The sequence below is a fragment of the Sceloporus occidentalis genome, unplaced genomic scaffold, assembly GCF_023333645.1.
Source record: "Sceloporus occidentalis isolate IW3139 unplaced genomic scaffold, rSceOcc1.0.p SCAF_2, whole genome shotgun sequence".
Lineage (NCBI taxonomy): Eukaryota > Metazoa > Chordata > Lepidosauria > Squamata > Phrynosomatidae > Sceloporus > Sceloporus occidentalis.
Window position 1 is genome coordinate 18344115 of NW_028316982.1, and position 26819 is coordinate 18370933.

At 42.4% G+C, this 26819-nt stretch overlaps 1 protein-coding gene across 1 annotated transcript; it reads left to right on the forward strand.

The window, feature by feature from the left end:
* Positions 1-331: 331 nt before the first annotated feature.
* Positions 332-26034, forward strand: TNFSF10 (TNF superfamily member 10). The gene is made up of 5 exons (XM_089508833.1): positions 332-587; positions 15753-15890; positions 16732-16789; positions 18539-18655; positions 20680-26034. The coding sequence occupies exons 1-5, from the start codon at positions 468-470 to the stop codon at positions 21135-21137; spliced, it is 891 nt and encodes a 296-aa protein (XP_089364959.1). The 5' UTR covers positions 332-467; the 3' UTR covers positions 21138-26034.
* Positions 26035-26819: the final 785 nt, after the last annotated feature.

The following is a 26819-nucleotide window of genomic DNA, read 5'->3' on the forward strand; positions in this document are numbered from 1 at the left end:
CAGTTTTTCCATATTCACGGGGGTCCTGTGCCCCTAAACCTAGTCAATATGGAGGAACAAGTGTATATGTTTAACAGAAGGGTTGCATATATGTGTGTGTGTGTGTGTTACAGAATAATTGCCTCTGCTGTGTGTGTAAAACCAGAACCAAGCCCAGCTTGGCTGACTCCCAGGGCTTCTTCCTCCCTGGCTCCTCTGGGTTCCCCTCCTCCTCCTCTTCCTCTTCCTCTTTGCAAAGCCAGGCTTCGGGGGAGGAGAGAGCAGGGAGGAGGAGGCTGCCTTTGCCCTTTGGGCCCTTTGGCTCCACCTTGGAAACTCCCTTTGTGTGCCTCTCTCTCTTTCTCCCCACATGCAGCCCCACTGCCCCCCACACACCCCAGACTCACACCCAAAGCCACACACACACACACACACACACAGACAGACAGATCTGGAGGCTGCCCCAGGGTCCCTCTGGCTCCTTCAGGATGCTCTCCTCCTCCTCCAGCGCCGGGCAAACCTGTGGCCTGGTGCTGATCTTCGCCGTCCTGCTGCAGTCTATCTGCGTGGCCATCACTTTCCTCTATTTCACCAACGAGCTCCAACAGGTCGGTCTCCCCTTCCTCCCCTTTCCTTTGGGATTTTCCTTTGGAGGACAGCCGGGGAGAGGCGGGGGGCTGACAAGGAAGCGCACCATCTCCTTGCAGAGCTGCATCCGCACTGGAGAGATAACCCGGTTTGGCCCCGCTTTAACTCTTTTCCTGGCTCAAGACTATGGGGTTCTGGGAGTTGGGCGTTTGTTGTGGGGCCCAGAGCGGAGACACACAGCGACAAAGTGGCAAAGGCTGCAGCCTTTGCAGGGCAAGGTTGGCAACTTTGGACAACTGGAAAGCGTGTGTGTGTGAAAAACATATGTTCCTCTTCTGTAAAACATATACAAATACACACACACACACACACGCATGCATGCAACTCTCCCATAAAACACACACACATAGGTATGCAACCCTTCTGTAAACACACACACACACACATATATATATATGCAATCCTTTTATAAAACACATGCATATATATCTGCAACCCTCCTGCAAAATACACACACACACATATGCAACCCTCCTGTAAAACACACACACACACACACACATATGTGCAACCCTTCTAGAAAACGCACACACATATATGCAATCCTTATATAAAATGCACACACACACACATATATTCAAACCTGTAAAATATGGATGTAAGCAACCCTTCTGTAAGACACACAGGCAAGTGTGTGTGTGTGTGTGTGTGTGTGTGTGCAAGCCTTCTGTAAAAGACACACACCCCCGCCCCCCTTCTGCCCGGACCGTGGCCTTCCTTCCCCTCCATTCAGGGCCTGGCTCTTTCCTCTCTTTCTCTCTTTTGTTAGAAACTGCTGCAGGTTTTGCTGGAACTTGTAGAACTTGCTGCAGTTTCTGACAAAGGAAGGAAAGAAAGAAAGGGAGGCCTGGGGAAAAGACCCGGCCCCTTCGGAAACAGCCTCCAGTTCCTTTGTTTAACAAAAAGGCCTGCAACTTCCCGAATGAGGTAACGAGCTCTGGTAACGAGTTCCTGCCTCGTTCCTTTCGTTATGTTCCATTCTTCTCAGGAACGGAGTGTGCAGGGCTGCCATAAGCTCGCACCAGCCCATTTTCCACCGAACTGCAGGGATGAAAAGTGGATTTACAGATTTATTAATAGATTGATTGATTGATTTTTGTATGCCGCCTTACTCCCAAATTGCACCCAAGGCGGCCCACAAAGGGTGCTTACAAAGAGCAACAATAGCACGGTGCAGAATGCCCTTAAATGACCGCATGAATATAACTAGTGAAAAGAAACCCTTAAAATGCTAACTTTCAAAATGCTAATGTAAAACCATTCAAAACAGATTCCAGTAAGAAGTCTCTTGTTACCTACGTTCAGGTCATTTCCAGCTGATGGCAACCCTAAGGCAAACCTATCATAGGGGTTTTCTTGGTAAGTTTCTTCAGAGGAGGCTTGCCATTGCCATCCTGAGGCTGAGAGAGTGTGACTTGCCCAGTGTCACCCAGTGGGTTTCCATGGCTGAGCCAGGATTCAAACCCAGGTCTCCTAGTGCCAGTGCCCAAATTTTTACACCCTGTTGTCCCTCAATAAGAAGCCTCATTGGGCACAATTGTGTATTAAAAGCCAGCTTGAAAAGAAAAGTATTTTGCCTCCAGGCTTCTTTGAGAAGTAAACTTTGTTGATCCCAGACTTCTGTGTCACACTGCGCTACTCTCTGCAAAGAAGTGACCATTGGGGTCCCACAGGGCTCTGTCCTGGGCCCAGTGCTATTCAACCTCCTTATCAGTGACTTGGATGACAGAACTGGGGGCATACTTATCACATTTGCAGTTACAATTCTGGGATTTGTAATCATGTGAGCTATTTAGCCTTCTTTGTCAGAGAACTCTGGTGCCACAAACTACAAACCCCAGGATTCCATAGGATGGAGCCATGACAGTTAAAGTGGTGTCCAACTGCAGTGTAGATGCAGCCTGTGTAGAGTAAAACAGAACTTACAAGAAAACACCACTGGATCAGGACGGATCCTGTGCTCAGGTACCTCTGTAGAAAATGGTGCAGAGGATTAGGCTGCATGACTGAATTCCCCTGGGTCTAGACTCTCTTAGCTGGAAATAACTTTCGGTAGGAGGTTTCCAGTATCCTTGTACTAGTTTAATAACTGCTCTCAGGAGAGAAAAAGGCACTTCTACCCCAGAAGTGACAAGCATTTAAAATATTAATATTTAGCTCAGCTTTTCCTCTTCATCTTGTTACTGCTATCAGTATATTTGGGAAAGTGTTTTTGAGGGGGGGATAACAACTCCCAGAATCCCCTACTTAGCATTTTGATGGCAGGGAGATTATTGGAATTGTAGAGTTTGACAGAAACAGCATCCGGTGGCACAACAAATAGCAGTTCCCAGAATTCCATAGCCTTGAGCCATGGCAGTTAATGTGCTCTCAAACCAGATTATTTCTGCAGTGTGGATGCAGCCAAACGAAGATTTCCAGTCTCTGCATATTTCCTAGCAATGAGGGATAGATGCTTTGATTGGATCCATGGAGAAATAGGTAGTTTGATTGGATCAGTAGGAGGCAACAAACAGTAGTTCCCAGAATTCCATAGCCTTGAGCCACGGCAGTTAAAACGGTCTCAAACTGGATTATTTCTGCAGTATACCTAATCCTCAGAAAATAAAGGGCATTGGTTTTTGGTAAACCTCTTTTCTCTTTAAGCCTCCCCTCCTTTAAGCTTTTCCCCAAACACACAGTGTTTTTCTTTCTTACCTACAGTGGCTAAACTTCATGGCAATTTATCCAAAAAAGAAAACAACTTGTTTTGTTTTTTTCCTTTCTCTTGTAGCTCTTTTTTTTAAAGAAGAGATGGTAAATTTTGTGGCAACTAAAGAAACAGACAAGTAAAATCCAAACTTGGATTGCATAACTTCTCTCCTGGACATGTTTATCTTCCCCGAAGAGATAGGAATTCTGTTTAGTTTGTAGGATAACCTGCATTTTTTATCAGCTGGTGATATACAAATGCACTCCTTCAAACTGGAACCACAACAGTGTGTGTGTGTGTTTGTGTGTGTGCATTGAGAGAGGGAAAGATGAGAAGGGTGAGAGATTTTTCTGTGGGCCATAAATCTTGAGTATCTGCATGGGTGCTTGTGGTGCCATATTGCGTCTGTTTTAGGATTTTTAGTTCTTGTACCAGGAATGGTGAAAACTGTCCTTGGAAATGTTGCTGGTTCTTCTCCTCAAAATAAATACACCCAGGAAAAACAGGGTCAGAGAGTAGTAACAACATAAAACAATATACAGTGGACCCTCCACGTCTCCTAGGATTTGGGGCATAGGCCATTTGTAAAAGTGGAAAAACCACAAATAATAATAATAAAAACATTATTTGTTTACCTGAGAGAACACACTGCTAGGAATCTCTAGGTCCTCCAGCAGAACTCTGCTGTCAACATCTGCCAGAAGTTGACCATAGAATCACACTGGAGGACCTACAAATGCCTAGTGTTTTCTCTAACAATCTCTAGGTCCTCCAGCACAATGCTGAGATCAGCTTCCAGCAGAATTGTGCTGGAAGACCTAGAAATTCCTAAAGAGAAAATATTAATCAAATCCACAAAAGCCAAAGCCGCAAATGTGGAGGACCAATTGTAAATGCATCCAGGAAAAAACAGAGGGACTTAGCTGTAGTCAGGGAGTAATAACAACATAAAGCTTTGATATATTTCAAAGTCTTATAAAACATCATCAATAACCAGAGCTTGGAAACATATTCAATGGTAGCCTTGTTGGCCATATAGCAAATACAATAACATTTAAAATCCACAAAACTGACACTTTTATCTGGCTAACCAAAATGCACCAAATAAATGATGCAAGCTTTCTGAGCTGCACTGGCTTCTTCATCAGGCAAAGATGCTAAAAATCATGGAAAAATTATAAAGTGATGTTATTTATAGGCTGGCATTTTCTCAAGGTGCTGTTGGTATGTTGTTCTTTGGAGGGATATCTATGCAAGCAGGCCCCCCCTTTCTTCTGGCCATGTGGCACTGGGAACTACAAAGCATTTCAAATTCCAGAGATAAAATCTGAATTTCATTAGCAATGCAAAAAAAAAAAAAAAAACCAAACCTTCTTCTAAGATCTCAGATGTCTCCATCTATTGTGAAGTCACAGCCCCTTTTGTTAGGCAGAGAACATTGAATCTCTCAAGAGAAGCCTCCATACCTTTGCATTAGGAATATTGTAGGTGTTGTTTTGGGCAAACCCCAAATAGTAAAGTCGCCTGGAAGAGCTTGGACGTTCCCTTTTCTTGCACAGTGTCTCCTATAGAAATTGTAGTCAGGAAAGGTAGCAAGCTCTTGACAAGAGCTCTATTCAGAGGTTGTGCTTGCTCATGTCAGCACTAAAAAGTGGAGAAGGGGACATGGGACACACAGCTGGTTCCCAGGTCAGATGGGTGTGGAATCCACACCAGTTTTAGTCCAGTCCTCAAAACAGATTCAGTACCCTGGACAGATCCTTTCAAGTTTGGTCTAAATTCCAGAACAGATTCACTACCTTGCTGACTTGTACATGTAAACTCCATTCCCAGAATTGAGGGGTTCCCTTCTTGTGATCTTAGTGTGCAGAATTGATGTCTTGGCAGAGAAGTGGGTGGAAGTCCAGTGGCTCTAAAAAAGAGCATTCACACTCCTATTTGCCTTTTAAAAAATTCACTTGTGTGGAGTGTATTTCTTCTTTAAAACAGACCCCTGACACCATTCACCCTATTCAACATAGGCTGACCTTAAGCCAAACCTATCACAGGGCTTTTCTGGCAAAATTTGTTCAGAAGGGATTTAATATTGCCTTCCTCTGAGGCTGAGAGAGTGTGATTTGAACCCTGGTATCCCAGAATCCTAGGCCAGCACTGAAAACATTATACCATGCTGGCTTGCCACCCCTAGATTATTAGATATGCAGAAATATTAAGTTACAATTTTAGGACTATTTTACATGTAATAAGTGACATGAGACATATAATGGATGTTCACTGCCTGTTTCCTGTGTGTCTAAGGAAGCCGCTTTTTCATGCTGAAAAAATCTCTTGCTCTTAAAGTTGTGTAGTGGATTGAGTGTTGGACTATGACTCTAGAGACTAGGGTTCAATTCCCCACTCAACCATGGCAATCCACTTGGTGATCTTGGGTGAGACACACACTCTCAGCTGCAGAAAATCCTGTGATTGGCTTGCCTTAGGGTTGCTATAAGTTGGAAACTACTTGAAGGCACACAACAACAGTCTAATATGACTGTCTGTCTGAAAACTGCTTCCTACTTTGTGGTTTTTCCATCTTACTTTGAAATCTACCCAGAGGAGAGCTGTGTGAGATCTGCTTCCAAGGAAATATAAGCGGTATGGCGTACAAGGTTTCTACACATCAGCTTCAAGACTATTCTGAGAGCCACTGAGGTGTAGGGCAGTTGGTCTATGACTGGGCTGACTCAGTTTTCAGTTCAACCATGAAAACCTGGCAGTCCGTGTTCAAATCTTCACTTAGCCTGCTTGGTATGGTTGTTGTGAAGTTTAACATGGCAACATGGAAATGAGTGTGACAGAGGAAATGTTAGCTTGCAGCTCCTAGCATGTTTAACCATTTGCTGTTCTGTCTACAGCTCATGGGAGTTGTAGTTTTCCAACACACTCCTGGCCTAGACCAGTGCACACATGGACACAGGCTCTGGTTTGACTTGAAATGCAATTTTTCTAGCACAGTTACCTGCAAGTTAGTGCTGCTGATGATTTGATGTAAGAGAGAGTCTGAAGCGGGTTTAGTTTAATAAAATTAATTTTTAATTTTTAAACTTAACCTCCAGTTTTGGGAACGGTTGAACCCCTTCACAGAAATCCAAACTGACCTCCAGCAGAAAGGAGCCAAAACACTGCAAAGGCCAGCAGATAATCAAACTTTCTCTGCAGAGTTGTTCATTACTAAAAGCACTGAGGGTCAGATTCCACATGATTTTATAAGTATGGGTTTAATTATGTTTGGTTGGCTTCTTTTTAAAAGGAAGAAATGCAGTCTTCTTGAGGAGGATTACCAAGATTATTACTTTAAGGAGGGGATTGGAAGAAAGGTTTGGCATTCTCCCTATTCACACTGCACTAACCTGTGCTTTGGTAAACTTTCTACTTTCTCTGCATTGTTGTTGCTGCTGTGTGCCATTAAGTCTTGTGTAGTTTCTGACTTATGGCAAACTTATCATGGAGGTTTCTTGCCAATATTTGTTCAGAGGAGGTTTGCCATTGCCTTCCTCTAAGGCTGAGAGTGTGTGACTCACCCAAGGTCACTGGGTTCATGGCTGAGTGGGGAATTGAACACTGGTATCCAGAGTCTTAATCCAGCACTCAAACCACTACACCATGCTTCCGCCACACACACATCCTTTAAGAGAGGACTAGAAGTAATACAGGATTGCAGGATTGTAGTTCATGTTCTGCCATCCCCCCTCGAAAATTTTGCACTTAAAATGCTGGACCACATTACAGAGTTATTGTGTGAACCTCTTCGTCAAGCTCTTCCTGATCTATAATATTCACAGTGGACTACACTGCAGGTTTGTTGTAATCCACTCTGTTTCAGCCACTCCAGACTGCAGTATGGTAGCAATAATGCCTGATTATTAGCATTTTCATAAGCAGAATATATATATTTTAAATCAAAGCAGATTTTTTCTCCTTTTTTTAAAGGACATTTTTTCCCACATGAAGGAAACCTTACATTAGAAGGAATCTTTTGTATTACCAGTGGCACATGGAATGTGTGTCAGATAAGTACTAGAAGGTCACATCTAAAATATTGTGTTTCTCTACTGTTTTGCGCAGCTGTCATTTCTGCCCCTGAGAAGGAAGGAGAAAAAAAAAAGTTACCAGGAAGTCTTGTTTCCAGATAGTCTTGTTTGGAAACCTGGCTAGAATTTTTATGACTGTGTTTCCTGCATGATCAAGAGAGACAAACTAAGAAAGAATGGGAAGATCTTTACCCTAGTAGAGTTCCACTTGAAAGCTATGTCAACTGCATTAAAAAACATGAAAAAATACTCTCCCATACCCCTAGACTCCCCATACTTCCTTTTATTTATTTTTTTTTTGGGGGGGGGGTTACTGTTGTGGTTGTGTGCCTTCAAATTGTTTCCAACTTAATGGCAACCGTTTTCTTTGTAAGTTTCTTCAGTTTCTTCATTGTCATCTTCTGAGGCTGAGAGAGTGTGACTTGCCAAAGATCACTATTCCAGTCGAAAAGGTAGCTTTTGGTTGCCATTTTGGCCAGGATACAACCAAAAAAGGACATACTTTTGTATGCTCCCAAGGATGTGCAGCCTGGAGGAGGGAGTTGGAGGGAAATTCACCCCCATACCATCATCACCCCCAGTCTAGACATTTGATTTTGTTTGCTTTTAGCAGAAAGTAGAGTTCTGGATCTCTCTTTCTTCAGAAATTGCCTTACCACTTTTTGATATACAATTCCTAGGGTGAGTGAATGCAGTAATATACATTTTGTTTACACTAAGAGAAATAAACCCACTGTATTTCACAGTAATAGGAGGAGGAAGTAAGTATTACATGCACTCAGGCAATGAATAGTTCCCAGACAGTGGGTTTCGAGAAACACTTCCAGCTGTAAGGGGGTAGAGCTTGAATGTCCACCTTGAGAGATTAGAGGCTATAATTCCCAGAATCCCCAAATATGATGGCTAGGGGATTGTGGGAGTTGTATTCCAAAAAGTAGCTTTCCTGGTCTTCCAATAGAGATGAAACATTCCCTGATTGGTTGCTAAATTTTTGACAGCTGGTGCACCAGCCAATGGCTAATCTTCATGTCACTAATCGCAATTTTTTTGAAAATCTATATTTCCAGAATAAATTATGCAAACAAAATGTTTGCTTAATTTGCATGTAATTCAGACCTGAACACACTCTGAAGCCAATCCTATTATATTCAGTGGTTGTTATTTCTAAATTGGTGTAAAGAGGTTGGCAACCTTAATCTGATCAAGGGAGTTTGACTACACTGGCCCAAAATCAATTTGGCTTTTGATTTTGTCTGTGTGTTTATGAAAGAGATTTTCCGCCAACTTTTATTCATGGCAGAAAGGCAGTACTTTTTTGGCCCAGAATAGAAGCAACACTGACTAGGGATTCTGGTCCCCAAAAGCAACGTTCCGAAGCTCTGTAAAGTGATATCTTCTCAAAGGTTTTCTTTTGTCTTCTGCTTTTGGAGCAAAATCAGTTTATAAACTGAAGGATGTGAGGACAAGGAGAAAATAGTTTATGGTTGCCATTCTTAATACTTGCTGTTTCTGGCTCACCTTCACTTATTCCCCCTTCTGCCCTTTTTCTCTCCAGTTTTTACTCTGGAAGAGCATAGTTTTGGATTTGTGGCTTATCTTTGTGAATTGTTGAAAACATGTGCTGGATGCCCATCTACTAGAACAGCAGTGAACAAAGAACCATCCATGGTCCACATGCAGAGACCCCAAATATCTTTTTACATTTTTCTTGCTGATTTCTGGGCGCTTTTTCACTTCAAAACCAGGCAGATGCACCCAAAACTGTTTACAAACGCAGTACTTTATGTCACTCCCCCCAAGCCCTCTTAACATCCTTCTAAAATTGCTTGGGGAAAACAAAAACATGAAAATCTGCTCACATCACCCACTTAGTTGCTCTTCCCTCCCAGTCTGTCTGATGAGTCTCAGGTCAGTCTGTACATGGAAGACAACATAACCTGAATAGAAAGGGCAGGTTTTTGCAAAATCATCAACTCCCACGCAAACTCTTACCACTAATTGTAGCTCATCTCTGTGGGCTGAAAGTAACTCTGAAAAATTCCCAGCCTTGTTCTAGAAATGATGGTGGACTTTCCAGCCACATCTTCTTGGAGTCATGCAGAAAAGAGGGGCACTATAGACTTTTGTTGGCCATTGTAGATTTTTTGGGGGGGGATCTTTATAGACTTTATAGAGAAGTGCCTCAGCATGGCACCTTCCAGATGTGTTGGAATACCATCCCCATCAGACCCAACCAGCATGTTGACTGGGGATGGTGGCAATAACAGTACAACACATTTACACATATGGAAGGTGCCAGGGTGGGAAACATTCTTGATATTCTAGCACATGATTGGGAAGTCTGCAAGCCTGTTGATCAGATGGGATTCCCCTCTTCAGCCTGTTTTACTCTCTGCTTGGTTTTAGCTTTCTTTGGTTGAGAGGGACACATTGCCTTTATTTTTGGAGTCACATCCTCCATTTTCTGGGTTTTCAAAGGTAGATATAAAGGGCCTAACTTTTCAAAGGTTCCCCTCCCCCTGAAGGATAAAGTAGGAAACCACACATAGAAATAAATTAGTTTCTGACCTCAGTGGCAACTTCCTCCCTGCAGTTTCCTTTACAAAGCCCTCAACAAAAACCTTTAAAAGGAAGGGAACTTGAGTGCCGTGTGCATCTGCTTCAGGCTCTCAGTGTACTTTCCCATTGCTGTTGTTTCTAGCTGCAGAGTTTCCATCTTGGTGTAGTACATTTGCTATGGGTCTGACATTTAAAGGGGTATCCCAAAGCGCTGAACCTAGCTGGGCAATGAAATTGAGCAGAAAGGATAAATCCTCCAAAATTTAGACTAAAACCTGGAGCGGTTTCACTGCCCCACTGACATGGAAGATTGTAACCACTGGCTCTCCTCCTCTTCATCTTTTGGTACTACTTGCTTATGAGTCAGGCAGAGAGCCAACAAAAAAGCAGGAAACAATAGCTATTGCTTCTCTTTTTGACCACCTCCACTGTCTGGCATAGAGCAAGATGTGGGTGAGTAAGAAGATTTCAGCAGTGAAGAAGGCAGGCAGGTCCAAGCCGTCCTTGTCTGAAGTTGCTCTCTGAGTCATTGGCCTTCAGAAGGTGCCCAAACTTGCAAAATTATCTGTGGTTGCACCAGGCATCATTCAAAATTTTGGTTCAGAAAGACCTGGTCTTGTCTGTGGTTAATGTATGGATGACACCCTACTCTACCTTTCCGTCCCAATACCAGAGCAGTGGTGGAAGTCATAAACCTTTTGAATGGCTGGATCTGTAGCAATTTTGGACTGGATTTGGGAGAAATGTGCTTAATCCAGACAAGACAAATGGACAGTTGAATACAAGATCTAGTGAACCAGAATAGAAATGCTAACTGGGATTTCACAATCTGACCCCAAAGTTTCATAATTTGGAAATATGGGAACCAGCCCTGCTATTGGGTAGCCAGGTGGCAGTGATAGTCTAGACTGCAGTTTCACTCGCCTTAAAAGACAACTACACCCTTTCTTGGAGAAGCCGGCTCTGAGCTCAGTGTTTCATACATTGTAGTAATAAATCAAAATGGAGATTGAAATGAAGAATTTAGAAGAAGACTAGGAATTGGAAGGGAAGCAGTGAAGGAACTAGATAAGATTCTGAAGATACACAATTTAATATCACCATTGTAAAGGTACAGCACTGAAATCAGAATTGTTCATGACACCGTATTTCGGACTTCTATGTGTTGTTGTGAAAGCTAGACAGTGAAGGTGATAAGAAGAAGATTCGATCATTTGCAATTTGGTGCTGGAGGAGAGTTCTACAAATAGCATGGACTGCCACAAAGACAAAAATGGGTTGGAGAGCAAATGAACCCTGAACTCTAGAAGCCAACATGGCTAAATTGAGCCTATTGTGATTTCTTGTACATCATAAAATGATTCATGCAAAGCAGTAGGAAAAGAGAAAGACTGCACTTTTTCAATCAAGGAAATCATGGCTCTGAGTTTAGAAGAGCTGTTCTAAACCTCTTTTAAATTTGGAACATTCAGTTAGTTTTAAATGTTGATGCTACAGCTCTGTCTGCAGCCTGCTGATCCAAACTGCCAGTATGTAAAAGGATCTCGCATCTTTAAGAGTAACTGCGAAAGAAGTTGCAGATGTTGATGCAATCTGAGGAAGTAGACCAAGTCTATGGAAGTTTATGCTACCACGTCTGTCACAGTTAGTCTCAAAGGTTCTACAAGATCCCTGATATTTTCCAGACTAATATAGCTATGTCTTTGCATTGTGCCAGTTTCATTGGTTGCCAATTTGTTGACTCAATTCAAGGTGCTATCCCTAATCCAGGAATGGAGGAACCCTGGCTCTCAAGATTACAGTTTCCACAATTTTTAACATTGGCCATGTTGCCTACAGCTTCAGGGAATTAAAGTCAAAATACCTGGTGGACCAAAAATATTACCCACCCCTGTCTTAAACATCTTCAGAGCAGAATATCTCCAGAATCAGCTGCCTTCATATCAGCCAATCCAATAACTTGTTTTTTCTTCTGAGGATCCACTTCATAAATACAGTAGGTAAATACCCAAGACATGATCTTCTCTGATGTGGCCCCCAAGATTTGGAGCAGCCTCTAAAAGGGCCACCTTACTTTGTTTCTGCTTGCTGTTAAACAAACAGTGAATATCACTCTAATGCAGTGAGCTTTTGTGAAGTTTCAGTATGTATTTTAATGTTGTTTCTACCTTCTTTTTTGGTTCCAGATTTTTAAATGTTCTTATATGTCATTTAGCTTATTTTTAACATTACTGTCATGTCCTTTTTATTTATGATCTGAATAATGCAGGACCTTTACAGTCCTTTAATAGAAATTAAATAGGGATTTTTGTTAATCCACAAATGCAAGGCGTTCAATATAGGCTGAGGTGGTATGTGTAAATGAGCTCTTTTCCATAGTTTATAACTAACTTTCAGTCGTTATAATTGTACAGATTTATTAGCACAAACACAACTTTAACTCCTACTTCAATGGGGCTGTGAAGAAAACAAAGTAAAAGCGGGTTACAGATGGGCAGGGGAAGACGTCTTGAAGGTGTCTTCGCCTGAATACGGAGCCTCCAGAGCGCCCGCCCCGGGGGCGTGGCTAAGGTGGATGGGGCTTCCACACTGGGGGTAGTGAAGACGCCTCACCTGGGGCCGTTTCTTACCCGCAGCTTCCATACCGCCGCCTCACAGGACGCTGCAAAGAGAGAGGCAGCTTCCACACGGGCAGCCAAAAACGCGGCTTTTTTTTTCTTTTGCTGGCTGGCGGATGCGCAGCTGCGGCGGTCAGCACCGGCGGCAGAAAGCATATGTGCACATTTAAAGCGCCCAGGCCCCTTTAAACTTTTTCCCCCGTCCTACCCAAGAGCAAAGGTGGCCTCCTGCCAGCTGGTGATCAGCTGGTGTTGGCATCCTTGTCCGCTTGCACGTTGCCAGTGTCACCAGCATCATGGATGCCTCCTCTCCTTTGGTCCCCGCGCTCTTGCTGAATCTGCAATGTACAGCCACAGCTGTCGCCGCTGCCACCGCTGTCCCCCTGCCATCCCCCATCACCTCCCTTGTACATATGTAAATATTTATAGTTTTAGCGTTTTTTTATTGTTAGGTGAAAATGGCGCAGGAATGTGTGTAGGGGTTCACTTTAAATTCCAAACTTTCCACAATTCTAGCAGCGCATGCGTACATGTTACTCTAGGGTTAGGGTTACGAGCATTAAAATAGAGTGCAGCTGTGCTGCAGCTTCCACATCTGCATGGCATCTGACTCTCTAATTAGAGCCTCGGTGCAAACTGCGCATGTTCCAGGACCCCAACTCATTATGCGACGCAGCTGACTCAGAGCCTTTAAATGGGCAACTTAAATTTGTGGTGTGACAATTGTGGCATACAGGTGCAGCAGCTTACAGACGGAGATGTGCAGTTGCGCAGTATATAGAAAAGAAGCGGAAAAAAGCAGCACCTTTTTAATGCCGCTTCTTCCCGCTTGGGGTGTGCAGGCGGCGCGTTCATGGCGGCATTCAGGTAAGGGCCGTCTAAAGGCTATACCTTCATGATGTCATGAGCACACCCCTTTTTGCCCATCTGTAACCCGCCAAAGATTCTGACTTGGTGTAGAAAGAATATAAAATTCCACATTAGCTGTTGCAAATGCATCACAAATTAACTTGCTTTCTTGATATTTGAGGCCCATATCAAGAATCAGGAGAGACATGAGTAATTAAATATTTTGATCTATGGGAGTTTTGCCTTTGACTCTACAACAGGATTTTACCTTGGAAACTGTTTTAATAGCTAGAACAGAAAGAAAGCAAAGAATTATCTTTTCATTCTGAGATATCCCTTTTCTCTCTCTTTATCTCTTTCTCTCCCTTTTTTCTCACTGATTCCGACAGCTTTTTGCTTCAGTTGAAGGATTAATGGATGCCTCAGGGAAGAACTGGATTCAAGAGTCCAGGAAGAGAAAGGAGCTGATGCTTAGATTAGTGTGTAGCCTGCTAATACTGAGCTGGAGATCCCTTGCATTTCATGATCCTCGGCCTAGGTTTTATCATAGTCTGCTGTCTCAGCTCATAGGTTATGAGAAACCACCTTCAGTCAGCAAAAGGCAGTAAATTTCCCCTGATCAATCACCCCTGAGGTAAAGCCAAGTCATAACAAGTCAGTGAAAATGAGCTGGGCTATTGCTTTTGACTTGGTTTCACAGTGGAAAAAGATCCAGGTGCGTGTGTAGTGCAGTTGTCCTGCCACAAACACAGAATTAAATTGTTTGTGTGTGCAGACATGCTCAAATCTTGGGAAGAATTCAAAGAGTTGTGTTAGTCTGTAAAATCAGTATGTAAAAAAAGATCTTGTAGCAGCTTTGAGACTAAGGGGCTGGGCACATCAGCCATAAAGGGTGACCTGGGGGCAGAGTTGGGGTGTGGCGTCCACATGACACATGCCCCAACTGCCTCTAGGGTGGCATGACACCGTACGCTGCTCTTCACAAAGTGTGGCATCACAATGCAGCGCTAAAGGAGCACCTTAAAGCCATGGTGCCACGGCTATCGCGCCCTTTCCAGGGCGCAAAAAGGAACTACTTTTTGCGGTTCCTTTTTGCACCCTGGAAAGCCCAGACTCGGGCCGCGGCACAAGCACAGCTGGAGGCGGCTGTAGGCCACCCCTTAGGAGTGGTCTGCATAGCCTCTAAAAGAAAGAAACTGGCAGCATGATTTTTCATAGACTTAAGTCTACTTCCTCAGATGCCTTAATGTAGTTCCAACTGCCATGCCTCCATTTTATGGATTCCTGGGATTTGTAATTTGTTGTAGTATGCAAACTACGTGATTATAGCACCTGATCACTCTGGTCTTAAATACCCAACATATCCACTTAAAAGACTAGGGAGATGTGGAACACTGCTGGCCGAGTCTATAGAGAGTAGCTCCCTAAGCCAGCAGCTGCTCCAAGTGAAGGAGGTCTGTTCTGTTGGGGATCAAAGTGGAGCAGGATGATGTTTGATTTTAATATGGTTGTATTTTAATATGTATTTGTGTATTGGTTTCTGTATTATTAATTTGTTGTTCACCGCCCTGATCTTTGGAAGGGCGGTATACAAATAAAATTTTTATTATTATTATTTTAGTAAGCGAGGCTGTGAAAAAAAAGCACCACTAAAAAGTGGCTCCTTTTTGCGCCGCCGCAAACATCTGGTGACAGCATGAACACATCACTGCTGCGCGGCTCCATCTGGAGGCTGCGCAACAGTGATGTCATCACTACATGCACCGTCTATTTGACGCCGCGCAGCAAGGACGCCCTCATCACGTGCGAGGGCCGAGGGGAGTGTGGCCGGGGCGCCCCTTGCATGTGATGAGGGTGTTCTTCGGGGCCCGTCTGTACCGGGCCTTAGCCTCCCCATCAGAGTGCTTTGGTGCCACAATGAATTACAGATCCCAGGACTCCATTGTATTGAGCTGTGGGCCTGTGGCAGTCAAAGCAAACTGCATTTGTAACAAAGCTGGTGTAGGATCTTGGCCTATAATGATAATTTTTTAATAATACTGTAATATAATATATTTATAAATAAATGATGAAAATAAAATTTATGAAATTGGATAAAAATGCTGACAAGGCAAGAATCACAGTAATTGCATCCTAAACCACATCAGACATATTAGTCCTCTTTAGAAAGATATCAATAGCTTTCAGTCTAACACGGAGAAAGAGATTTGCTATCTGCAAAGACAGTTTCTAATGTTTCCATTAAGCTGTAATATTACACATCTTTCTGCTCCTGGAGATGTATACATTTAATTAAAAACTGTTCTTTAAAAAAAACCCTTTTCTTTAACCTAGCTCCGTGCTACTTATTCTGAGAGCAGCTTGGCTTGCTTCACTAGAGAAGACTTTTTGCTAGATGTGGATCTAGATTACAATGAAGACAGCGGCCCCTGCTGGCAAGTGAAGCGGCAGCTCTCAAGGTTAATTAAAAAGGTAAATGTGACTTCAAATAAAAACAGCAGAATGTATTTCCAGTAATTATATTAGTCCTTTTTTGCGATTTACAGCAGCCTGTTCTAGCTTGATAGCCTCAGAGAGGTAAGATGACAATTCTCTTGTATAGTGGCAAAGTGGAATTTGGGAGGTCCAGGTTCAAATTCTGCAATCATCTATGAAATTTGCTGGGTGAGCTTGGACCATTTGAATTCTCAGCCAAACTTATCTTACAGGGATGTTGTGTGGCTAAAGTAAAGAAGAACTGTCACATACACTACCCTGAGCTCACTGAAGGAAAGGTGGAATAGAAATATAAATGAATGACTGCCCCCCCACACAACCCCCCCCCCCCACCAACTATACACATTTAAATGGACAGAATTACTTCACAGAGCTCCATCCCTGTTAAGATATAACAAACCTGCACTGAGGGAACTGGAATGGAGAGCGTTTTCTAACTACCCTGCTGCCTTCAGAGAATCTCACCTCCTCCAGCATTCATAGTATGAGTACCAGGAAGAAATACCGTGAACTAGAAGTGGGCAACTTTCCAGGGCATGCATAGTTTTCTCCCAGCATCAGCCATAAACAGTCCCAGATCCAGAATGCTTTTTTAAAAAGCCATCTAAAGGATCCAGGGACTTTGAAATGAACTTGGGGGCGCTCTTGTTCCCTCAAATGGTGGCCCCTTGGTGGATATGAACCATCTTCCCCATGTAGATGTTAACTACATGCTTACAGATAAATGTGACATATTCAGGATTGTTGCAGGCTTTTTTTTCATATGTGTAATTTTATGAGGGCAAAAAGGTTAACACAGTTACATTTGCAATTGCAGATGATGGCCAGACACCTTTTGGAGGAAGCAGCCTCCAGTGCAGCCTCCTCAGCAACAGGTATTGACCCAGTTACGTTTGCCCACCATGTTCAATAAATATTCTTGGAGTAATGTTATGATGTGTGGACACACTGGTGAAATGGTTGGCAAAACTCTTTAAAAGTGTATTGAAGAAATCTGCTAAAATCAGAATATGTAGACTGATTCCTCAATAGGGGAACATTCAGATGGAAAAAGAAAAATGCAAGTTGAGGTTCTTTAATGCATAAACACCCCCCTCCTAAACATTTATGGTAGATGATTCTTGACAAGACCTCAGCTGAGTGGTAGAGTATTTGCTTTGTATTCAGAAGATTCCATATTCAATGAATGGGTTCTTCAATTTTGTGAAAAAGAATTGAGGCAGCACGTGATGAGAAAGACTTGTGGCTACATCTACACTGCAGAATTAATACAGTTTGATATAGCTTTAACTGCCATGGCCCAATGCTGTGGAATTCTGGGATTTGTAGTTTTGTGAGATATTTAGCCTTTGCTGTCAGACAGATCTGATGTCACAACAAAATAAAAATCCTAGGATTACATAGCATTGAGCCATGACAGTTAAAGTGATGTGAAATTGTGTTAATTCTGCAGTGTGGTTGCAACCCAAACGTCTGTTAGATACTGTAATGATGTCCAGTTACATTAGTACAGCAGATCCTCCACATTCTTCTGGGGTTAGGGACAGAGGAGCCTCCTGAAAGTGGAGAAAACACAAATAAAAACCCACTGGTTTTTTTTTTTTTAACCTAAGAGGACACTTTTCTAAGAATCTCTAGGTCCTCCAGAGCAACTCTGTGATCATCATCTGCTGGAAGTTGACCACAGAATTGTACTGGAGGAGCTGGAGAGGCCTAGAGAAGTGTTCTATTTAGGAATCTTTAGGTCCTCCATTGTAGCCTCTAGGGGAGGTTTTCCACAGAGGCTTGCTGGAGGACTTAGAGATTCCTAGAGAGAACATATGAACTAAATTTGCCAATAATCAGATCTGCAAAAGTCAGAGTCGCAAATGTGGAGGGCTGACTGTACTGTCTAAAGGACAGAGAAATGGGAAGCATCAACTTTGCTGAGAGGCCAGTTGCATCAGGATCTTCTCCTTGTAGTTTTTCCATTCTAGCTGGTCATGATAAGAGCTACTATTTAACTTTAGGAAAGAATGCTTGAATTTGTATCCCCCCTCCTCATCCACTTTTCCTTTTCTGCTGGCTCTTAGAGTGAGAGTCTCTGAATGGGGAGTGCTCTATTTTTATTACCTGTATATCAGTTGTCTGAATGCTCCACTCCAAGGGGAAATGCTTTAAAAAATGATCAACAAGCAGGCACAGATCAAAACAATGTGTGTCTTTACATAGCTAGGGCTGTCAAGTGAAGTATGAGACAGGCAAAGCTGGTTGTATAGAAAAGGGAATTTCCCCAGGTTCTACTTGTACACACATAGCACACAGTTAAAACTTTGGAATTTGCTACCACAATATGAGCACCAACTTGAGCAGCTTTAAAACAGGATTAGAGAAGGAATTTAGATGCCACCAGTCATAGCGCCATCCTAGTTGTTTGGAGCATGAGAGCAGGGATGTCACTGTAGTCATGGGGTTGTGGACTTCCCAGAGGCAACCGGTTGGCCACCATAGATGAAGAATGCTGGACGAGCTAAACATTTGACCTCCTCCAGCAGGGCTCTTCTTAGATTCAGTCTTATTGGTGAAGCAGTGCCTTATATATGGTCCTATTTAAGGTTTAAGCACTGGTATTTCTTTCCATCCAGGCCGCGTTTCTCAAGTTTCCACTGCAACTGAAAGAGAAGCTTCTGGGAGTGCTGTGCCCAGAGTGGCAGCTCACCTTACTGCAAGCCAAAACAGGAAGAGTGCATTAATCACACAAAGTAAGATACTAAATTCTTCCCTTTAAAGTAGACAATGAACAGGAGATCTGGTGAACCAATTTTGTTTTCCCAGCTTATTCCTAGTTATGAACCTAGTTATTAACTTCTTGATATTTCTTAATTATGAATATAGCCATTTGTCATTGGCATGATGAAAAGCATACTGTCAAAAAGGCCAGAAGATGGTGAAGAATCTTTTTTTAAAAAAAAAGCTGTAGTTGTTGCCATCTAATCTTCTTTTTCCTTTTTTTAGTAGTTTCGCTCTTTATTGTTGCCCCTAAAAGTGTAACATTGAGCAAAAACTTAAAACCTAGAAGCAGTCCACTAGTTAGTGTTTTCTGTATCCTGGAAACGCTCCTAGAAATGGTGGTTCGTGTTGGCTTGGGATATCCCTGTCCAATCCCCCCCTGAACATTGAATTTCACTGGGACTTCATCTGCACTGCATAAATTGTCCAGTTTGACACTACTGTAACTGCCATAGCTCAGTGCCATGGAACCTGGGATCTGTAGTTTGTTGTGGCGCCAGAGCTCTCAGGCTAATTACCTCCAACCCCCCCCTCCCCCCCGAGAGCCCAGAATTCCGTATCATTGAGCCAGGGCAGTTAACATTGTGTCAGACCTGGATTATTTCTGCAGTACCAATGCAGTCCCAGTGAAATTCATTGTTAACTTTCAGATAATCAGTCTTTTTTTCACACTGATTTCAACTCTCACCTGCATCACACAGTTGGTATGGGGATAAAGTAGGGAGGAATAAAATTACTGTATGTATGCTGCTTTGAGCTCACTGGTGAAGATGAGGAGTATAAATGTAAGTTATATAGAGTTTGAAAAGTTACTTTTTTAAACTAACACATCACTATTACATAGTATTTAATATAATTATAATTATTTTTTGCTGTTACTCATTGCAGTGGTGCAAAATTCATCACTACAGTAATATGGTAATTCCATCCCAACTTTGCATTACTATTGAAGTATAATAGGTTGTGTCATGATTCCCAAAAACAGGTAGCTCAGTGACTATGCTGTTTGTAACTCCTTATATCCACTCTATAAATAATATATGCAAATTTAAAACCAAGAAGACCCACTGCGGCCGTGATCTTCCGAGCTTCAGTGGGATTATGAGCAGCTTCTGGACTGTTGGTAGTTGTCCAACCTTTGTAAATGCTATTGCTTGTACTTGTATTGTAGGTTTTATAATGCAAGGCACTCTCTTTATGAGGTGATCTTTATGTAGCCAAAACTACCATCTATGCAAGAGGGGTGGGGGGGGGGAGAGTTCTGCAGTTACAGAAGAACCCAGAGTTTTGCAAAAGTATAAAAAAGTTCATATTGGTGGGGTACAGACTGCCAGAAAGAGGCGGCCAGTGACCGCCTCTCTTTTCCATGTAACCATGCCACAGTGTCCAAATTGCGCAGCGTGGCTAAGTGGAAGCAAAAGGACCACTAAAAAGTGGCTCCTTTTCGCACTGCTGCAAACTGCCTGCGGCAGTGCAAGCACGTTGCTGCTGTACGCGCCCATCTGGAAGGCACGCGGCAGTGACATCACAGCTGTGCACACCATGTATACAGCGCCACAGAGCTGTGATGTCCTGGTGATGTCCTAGGGTTGTGGGGTGTCTAGAAACAGTGCCCCGAGGCAACCCTAGCATGTTGCCAGGACGTGCTACAGGGCCCGTTTGTCCAGGGCCATTAACAGCTAAAATACCCAGTAGCACTAAATATGTTCAATGGGCAAAGAATATTGAATCTTAGGAGGAGGACAAAAACCTAGGAGGTTGGAGTGACATGACTTATTGTGGACAGGTCCAACTTGCACAGAACAGTAACACCTCCTTTCATCATAATGGGTAGGAAGTAGGGTATCTGTGGAAGCTTCCAAGAATTTTCAGAATACTTTGGATTGTTTATATATTTATTTACTTTACTTTACTTTAAAAAGGAACAGAAAAGTGTAGGATCTTGTTCTGTGCTTTATAAACTCAAAAGGTATTTTTCTTTTCCAACCAATTGCAGATTTCTCAATCAGAAACAACCTGGGATATAAAATAAATGCATGGGAAGCATCAGGAGGAGGCTATTCGTTTCTTCACAATGCAGGACTGAACAATGGGGAACTGGTCATACCACAGACAGGCTTCTATTACATCTATTCCCAAACTTATTTTCGGTTCCGTGAACCTGAGGGGGTAGAACCTGATTCAGATCCTGGCTCCGACAGTGTCCGAAACCCTAAGCAAATGGTTCAGTATATTTCAAAGCTCACTGACTACTACCCAGACCCCATCTTACTGATGAAAAGTGCTAGAACTAGCTGCTGGTCCAAAAAGGCAGGATATGGACTTTATTCCATTTACCAAGGGGGGGTATTCCAGTTAAACAGTAATGATCGGATTTTTGTGTCCATCAGCAATAAGGACTTAGTAGACATGGATAAAGAAGCAAGTTTCTTTGGAGCCTTCATGGTCTCATAGAGGCAGAAAAAACAAGAATTCCAAAAACTTGGAAAGGATTGCCCAAGGAATCAAAAGTTACAGGTTTGATTTCATAACAAAGACATTTACTCTGTAGAACTGGAACAGCTGTGCATATTTTCTACTGAATGGTTGCCCATCATTGACTGCCTTGGTTCTGCTGAGAAACAGATGAACCGCAATTAGCCAAAGTACAAGGAAACACAGAAATTAATGGTTGGAATGCCATTATACAGAATCTAATTATGAAGGATATCAGGTTCTTGAACTGCTTTCTACCTATGATCCAGAGAATGTTACCAACACAGAAGACTGCATGCAACATTTCTACAGAGGATGTAGAAAGCTGTACGGAGGAAGACATGAGTTCAGGCAGGCTTACATCACTGGATAATAGTAATCTCTTATTTCACAGGATTTCATAACATACTTTATAATTCTTGGACTGGGGCTACAAACTATTTCAATATCAGCATTCAAGTATACTGGGTTGCATTTAGCCAACCTTTTCGTAGCAGGGTTGTTTTAAGAGCTAAACTACATATTCAGAAAGGTCACATGGAAAAGCTGTCCCAACTCTTTACCATTCCAGGCTCTTGGTGTGTCAAACTACATATTGAAAGGTTTAAGTCCTTCTCATTAATATGCTGAGCTTGGCATATGCACATCTTCATGTAGAGAAAGAAACTGAACATGTGATGGATTTTGTAGAGTCTGAAGCAGGTACAGTCTCAGGAAGGCTCTACCATGTGATATTTCTAAACCCTGCTGCTCATCTCATTCATACTGTGAAGTCTGCTGAAAAACACAATTTACATCTTACTCTTGTTGCACAGTGGATGATAATGATCACATTGATTGGTTTACACACTGCGGCTGGAAAAGTGACCTGTAAAGTCTCAGGGCTCAAATGGTTATACCTTTGTTAAATATTTCCCTTTAGATCAAGACTTCTTTCCTTGGAAAAGAAACCCTTGCTATTCTTTTTAAAATGACATGCTAACAAAACCCAAAAATACTTATAAATGCACACTTCCATAAACCTTCTGCCACACCTTTCTGCCCATCTGTCCAGCCCCATAGTTTAGCCATTCTGTGTTAAAGTATGGCAACACTACAGAGCGTGGGCTCATTTTCATTTTTCAATTAGCATTGAAGGAAAGGTCCTATCCTGGGTGGATTCAGTGTTATATAGACATTGCATTGCATTGCATTTGCATTGGCAAAACCTTCCCCTACCTGCAGCTCTTTGAAATATGCAAGAGCTCTTGTGAATTCAGTATCTGACAGTCTTCATACTGACTTATGGGGTCATGCACAATTTTCACTGCATAAGTCATCCATGAGGTGATCATTGATTATTAGGGTGGAAGTCACAGGATATACTCAATGTTCCAAAATCTGCTCGTTTGAAATTAACCTTTTGAAAATAAGAGATGTTCTCAAAAGACAGAGCCACAGTCTTTGCCATGTTGCTCTGATTATTTCTACCAGTCTATTGAATTGCTATGGATCAAGCAAACTTAGAGGTCTACAATGTATGGGAAGAAGTGGGTGGACAAAATGAATAGTTCCATCCTTTTGCAGTGCCTTAGCACATTTATAGGGATCATATTTGGGTGAAGGTCTGGCAACCTGTCGTGGAATACAGTGAATTTTTGTGGCCAATCTATTTCATTTACTCTGATTCTGGGGTCTTGATTTAAGTTTCCTTTATATGTTTGTGTTGTGGTTGTGGAAATGAAAGCTTGCATCAGTTTATCATAAGGCCAATCCAGGGGAGCCCTTACTCAGTGCCAGATAATATTTTCTGTGCCATGTTCTCTCTAGAAATCTCTAGATCCTCCAGCATGAATCTGCTGGAGGTTGACCATAAAGTTTCATTAGAAGTCGAAGAGACTACTAGAAAAAACACTACTGTAGGCATATGTAGGTCTTCCAGAGTTTATTCTATGGTCAACCTCTGACAGATATTGATCATAGAGTTGTGTTGGAGGATTTAGAGATTCATAGAGAGGTTTTCTCTCAGGTAAAAGAAAATTGTTTTTTAATTTATGGTTTTTCTGCTTTCATAGGGGTCCTATGCCCCTAACCCCAGCAAAATGTGAAGGGCACATTGTTTATGTTCAGAACCTTGGTCAACTCCTGTGTTGTTCAGGCTGGAGTGGATTCAATGCCTCACTGCCATGGAAGCCAAAAGCCACCACTGCCCATCTCTAGCTAAGGTAGGCTGCTCCCCCAGATGTCTGCATTTCTGCCATATCATTTGCCCCAATTCCAGTGGGCTAATTAACAGCAGTGGCGGAGGACCAGAGAAAACATCTACCATTCTAGACCTCTCATGATGCCCAGGAGGAGTGTTGCTTTGGGACATTGCTGGGAAATTTAAATCAGCAGCTGCTTTATAGCTTCCTGCAGGTCAGGTTTAGAGCAGCAAGCAGGACAGTACACCAGCTCAGGCAGAGGCATTCACAACTGTCCAAGAATATGTAGCTTCTGATATACCTAATGCTGCTTAAAATCAGATTCACCTACTTGCCAATCACCTACAGCATGGTTGACCAACTTGTGGTTCCCCAGATGTTGGACTAACATCCATGATCCTTCACCATTGGCCCTGCTGATGGAAGTCACAGTCCAGTGCACTGGGGATGCATTTTGCTTACCCAGATATAAAACAATTTTTGGCTTGGACATACACCTTTTAATTTACAGTGCGCCTGCACTATATGCGGCTTTGAGCTTACGTGCTCAAGCTGTGTGGGGGCGCAAGGGGCAGTGAGTCCCATTCAGATGAATGGGACACGTGTGCACTGCCATGCCACCATGCGCACAAGCCCCATTCAAGTGAATGGGGCTCAAGCATAGGTGGAATTTGCCTTACGTGGGGGGGGGGGGTCCGGAACAGAGCCCCCCACGTAAGGCGAGGGTCCACTGTATGTCCTGAAGTTCTTTCATAAACCGTTGCTGGAACATATGAAGATGTAGTGTTGATGGAAGGTATTATGTGTTGCAGCTGCCTCCATTGAATAAGATCTGTGGCCCATTCACACTATACAATTATAGTGCTATATTGCACATGAACTGTCATGAGAACATTTTGTGGATCCCTGTGTTTCATAGTTTGGTCAGATATTAGAGCTCTCTGGCTGGGTAACATAATGCCTCATCCTAAACTCTCAGGATTCCATAAAACTGAATTATGTTAAGCAAAAATAGCAATTAAAATGGAATTATAGCATTATAATTGTATAGTGTGAATGGGCTAGAAGTACAAATTCCCACAGTCTCTGTGTATGTGTCTTCAGGTTGCCTGTGGACTTATGTGACCCTATGAATTTCCGAAGTTTTCTTAGCCAAGGAATACTCAGAGGTGTTTTGCCAAGTATAATCTACACACAATCTTGCAAAACAAAAAACAAAAAAAAAAAAAACCACCCCACGATAGGGTTTTCGTAAGTCGGGAACGACTTGAAGCCACATAACAATACACTTGGTATTCAATCCTTCAAATGGCTTTTAAAAAAGCTTCACTGATGCAGACCAACTGATGGCAAAAATGGCAGGGAATCTCTTGACTATGTTTGTCTATTTTTAGGGTGTGGGTTATTCAGCAGAGACTTCCTGACTTCCCTGTATTGTATTAAAATTCTGCCATGTTTTCCACAGCTCTCAGGAGTTTGCATGAGTAACCAAAATGACATGACCCTGCTTCTCCACCCACAACCTTCCCGTACACAGGATTAGCACACAGGATTAGGACACGGTGACCCTGGCAATATTCATCTCAGGCTACACTGTCATTTAATGCTACTACATTCTCCCCACCCTGAGAAAAATTCAGGATTGCATAGTAACAAGTAAAAGCTGAGGGAGTTGATTCTTCAATTTCTGTGCCTTCAAATTGTACAGCACAATCTGATGAAGACTTACATAGAAGTAAACCCCATTGTATCCAGTGAGGTGTATTCCCAGTATGTGGGAACAGTGGTGGCTACTGGCTCATCTTGGCAATGATGAACCCACTCCAGATGTTAGCCTGAACTTTTCAGGTTAGCGTTCAACAGCTTGGATTTGCAATTTGGACTAAAACCTTGAGTCATATTTGATTTTACTGATCTTAGTTTGATTGCCAGATGTAGCAAACAGCATATGTATATATGGCTGTGTGTGCTTGTGTGTTGGTTTACAATGTATGCAAATAGAATTGTGCCACAGGGCAGATTTTTTCAGGATTTTATGAGGATGCGACAGTTGATTGACAATTGATTTACTCTTCCCAGGATGGTGACGTTCCAGCACTTTTGGGTATAGCAATCTTACTGAATGGGAGGTGCTTTTTTCCTTTCTTTTTAGCTTCCCTGCTATTGTCTCCAGAGGCACGGGTTTCCCCTCCAGTGTTGCCTGGCAGTTTTCATGGCAGTAGGGTACTGACTCCCCAGACTATGTGAGCCACTCAAGGTGCTAAATCTATTTGGGGAATAGTTTCAGGAACCCACCTACAGTAAATTCATTAATAAAAAAATTGTTGTCGGTGATTCTCTCTTAGGGACACCCATCAAGTACCTAGACCCAAAAAAGCGGCCATTTTTTTAAGTAAAAGAAAACTCATTCTAGCCTCAGATACCTGGTATTTAGATCCCACCACCACCACCTCCATGAATGAAGTGCTAGAATTTTGCTCACCTTTAAAAACACACCTTTTTATATCTCCCTCTTTTTTGCATGGCAGCCCTACAAAACAATCTTGGCTCAACATGACGTGCAACAAGATAAACAAAAACAGAATGAACAGAAATATCACAGTCTGCAATGGGGGCATTTTCTAAGAATGCATTTTTCTTTGTTTGCTTCATTTTGTAATTTTTTATATATATAAATCTATTTTTTTCACCAATGGTCAGTTTGTCTTTTTATTATGGCACTTAGTTGTATCTTCACTGTTAAAAAACTAGGCGGGTTGTTTGTGTGTGACCTTATCTAACTAGGGTTGCCAAGTGGACAGGGGGAGAAAAGGGTGAAATCCCACCTGTTCACCTTTTAAGAGATGTATGATATTCAGAAATAAGCAGATGAAACTTTCTTCACTGCATGGAAATCAACACAATTACCTGGTAATTGCTGCAGATCAAATTACTGTTTTTCAGCTAGAGAAGGTGGTTCAAATACATTCCTGTGAATTGCCAGCACAATGCAGGCTGATGGTTAAAGCTGTTTAGAAGAGACTTTTTCATGGATTTAACCAATATTGGAGGTCAGGTTCCACGCACACAGCTAAATGTTAGCTTGCTCTCCATTAGCAAAAACTACATTTCCATAAGATTTATAATGGCGTGGAGAGTGTATACTGAGAGGTGGTGTGGAGGGGACCATGGTACTGCAGAAATAATGCAGTTTGACACCAGTTTATGTGCCATGGAGAAATGCTATAGATTCTTGAGATTTGTAGTTTGTTGTGGCACCAGAGCTCTGACAGAAGGCTAAATATCACACATAAGTCCCAGAATTTCAGAGCATTGAGCTATGGTAGTTAAAGCAATGTCAAACGACATTATTTCTGGTGTACAGATTGTGTCCAAGACAGAAGAATGGCAACACACAACAAATTGTCAAATCACAACAGATTGTCAAAGTGGTCCACTTTGAATCTTATACATGTTAGTAAGACTTCAGGGTGGAACA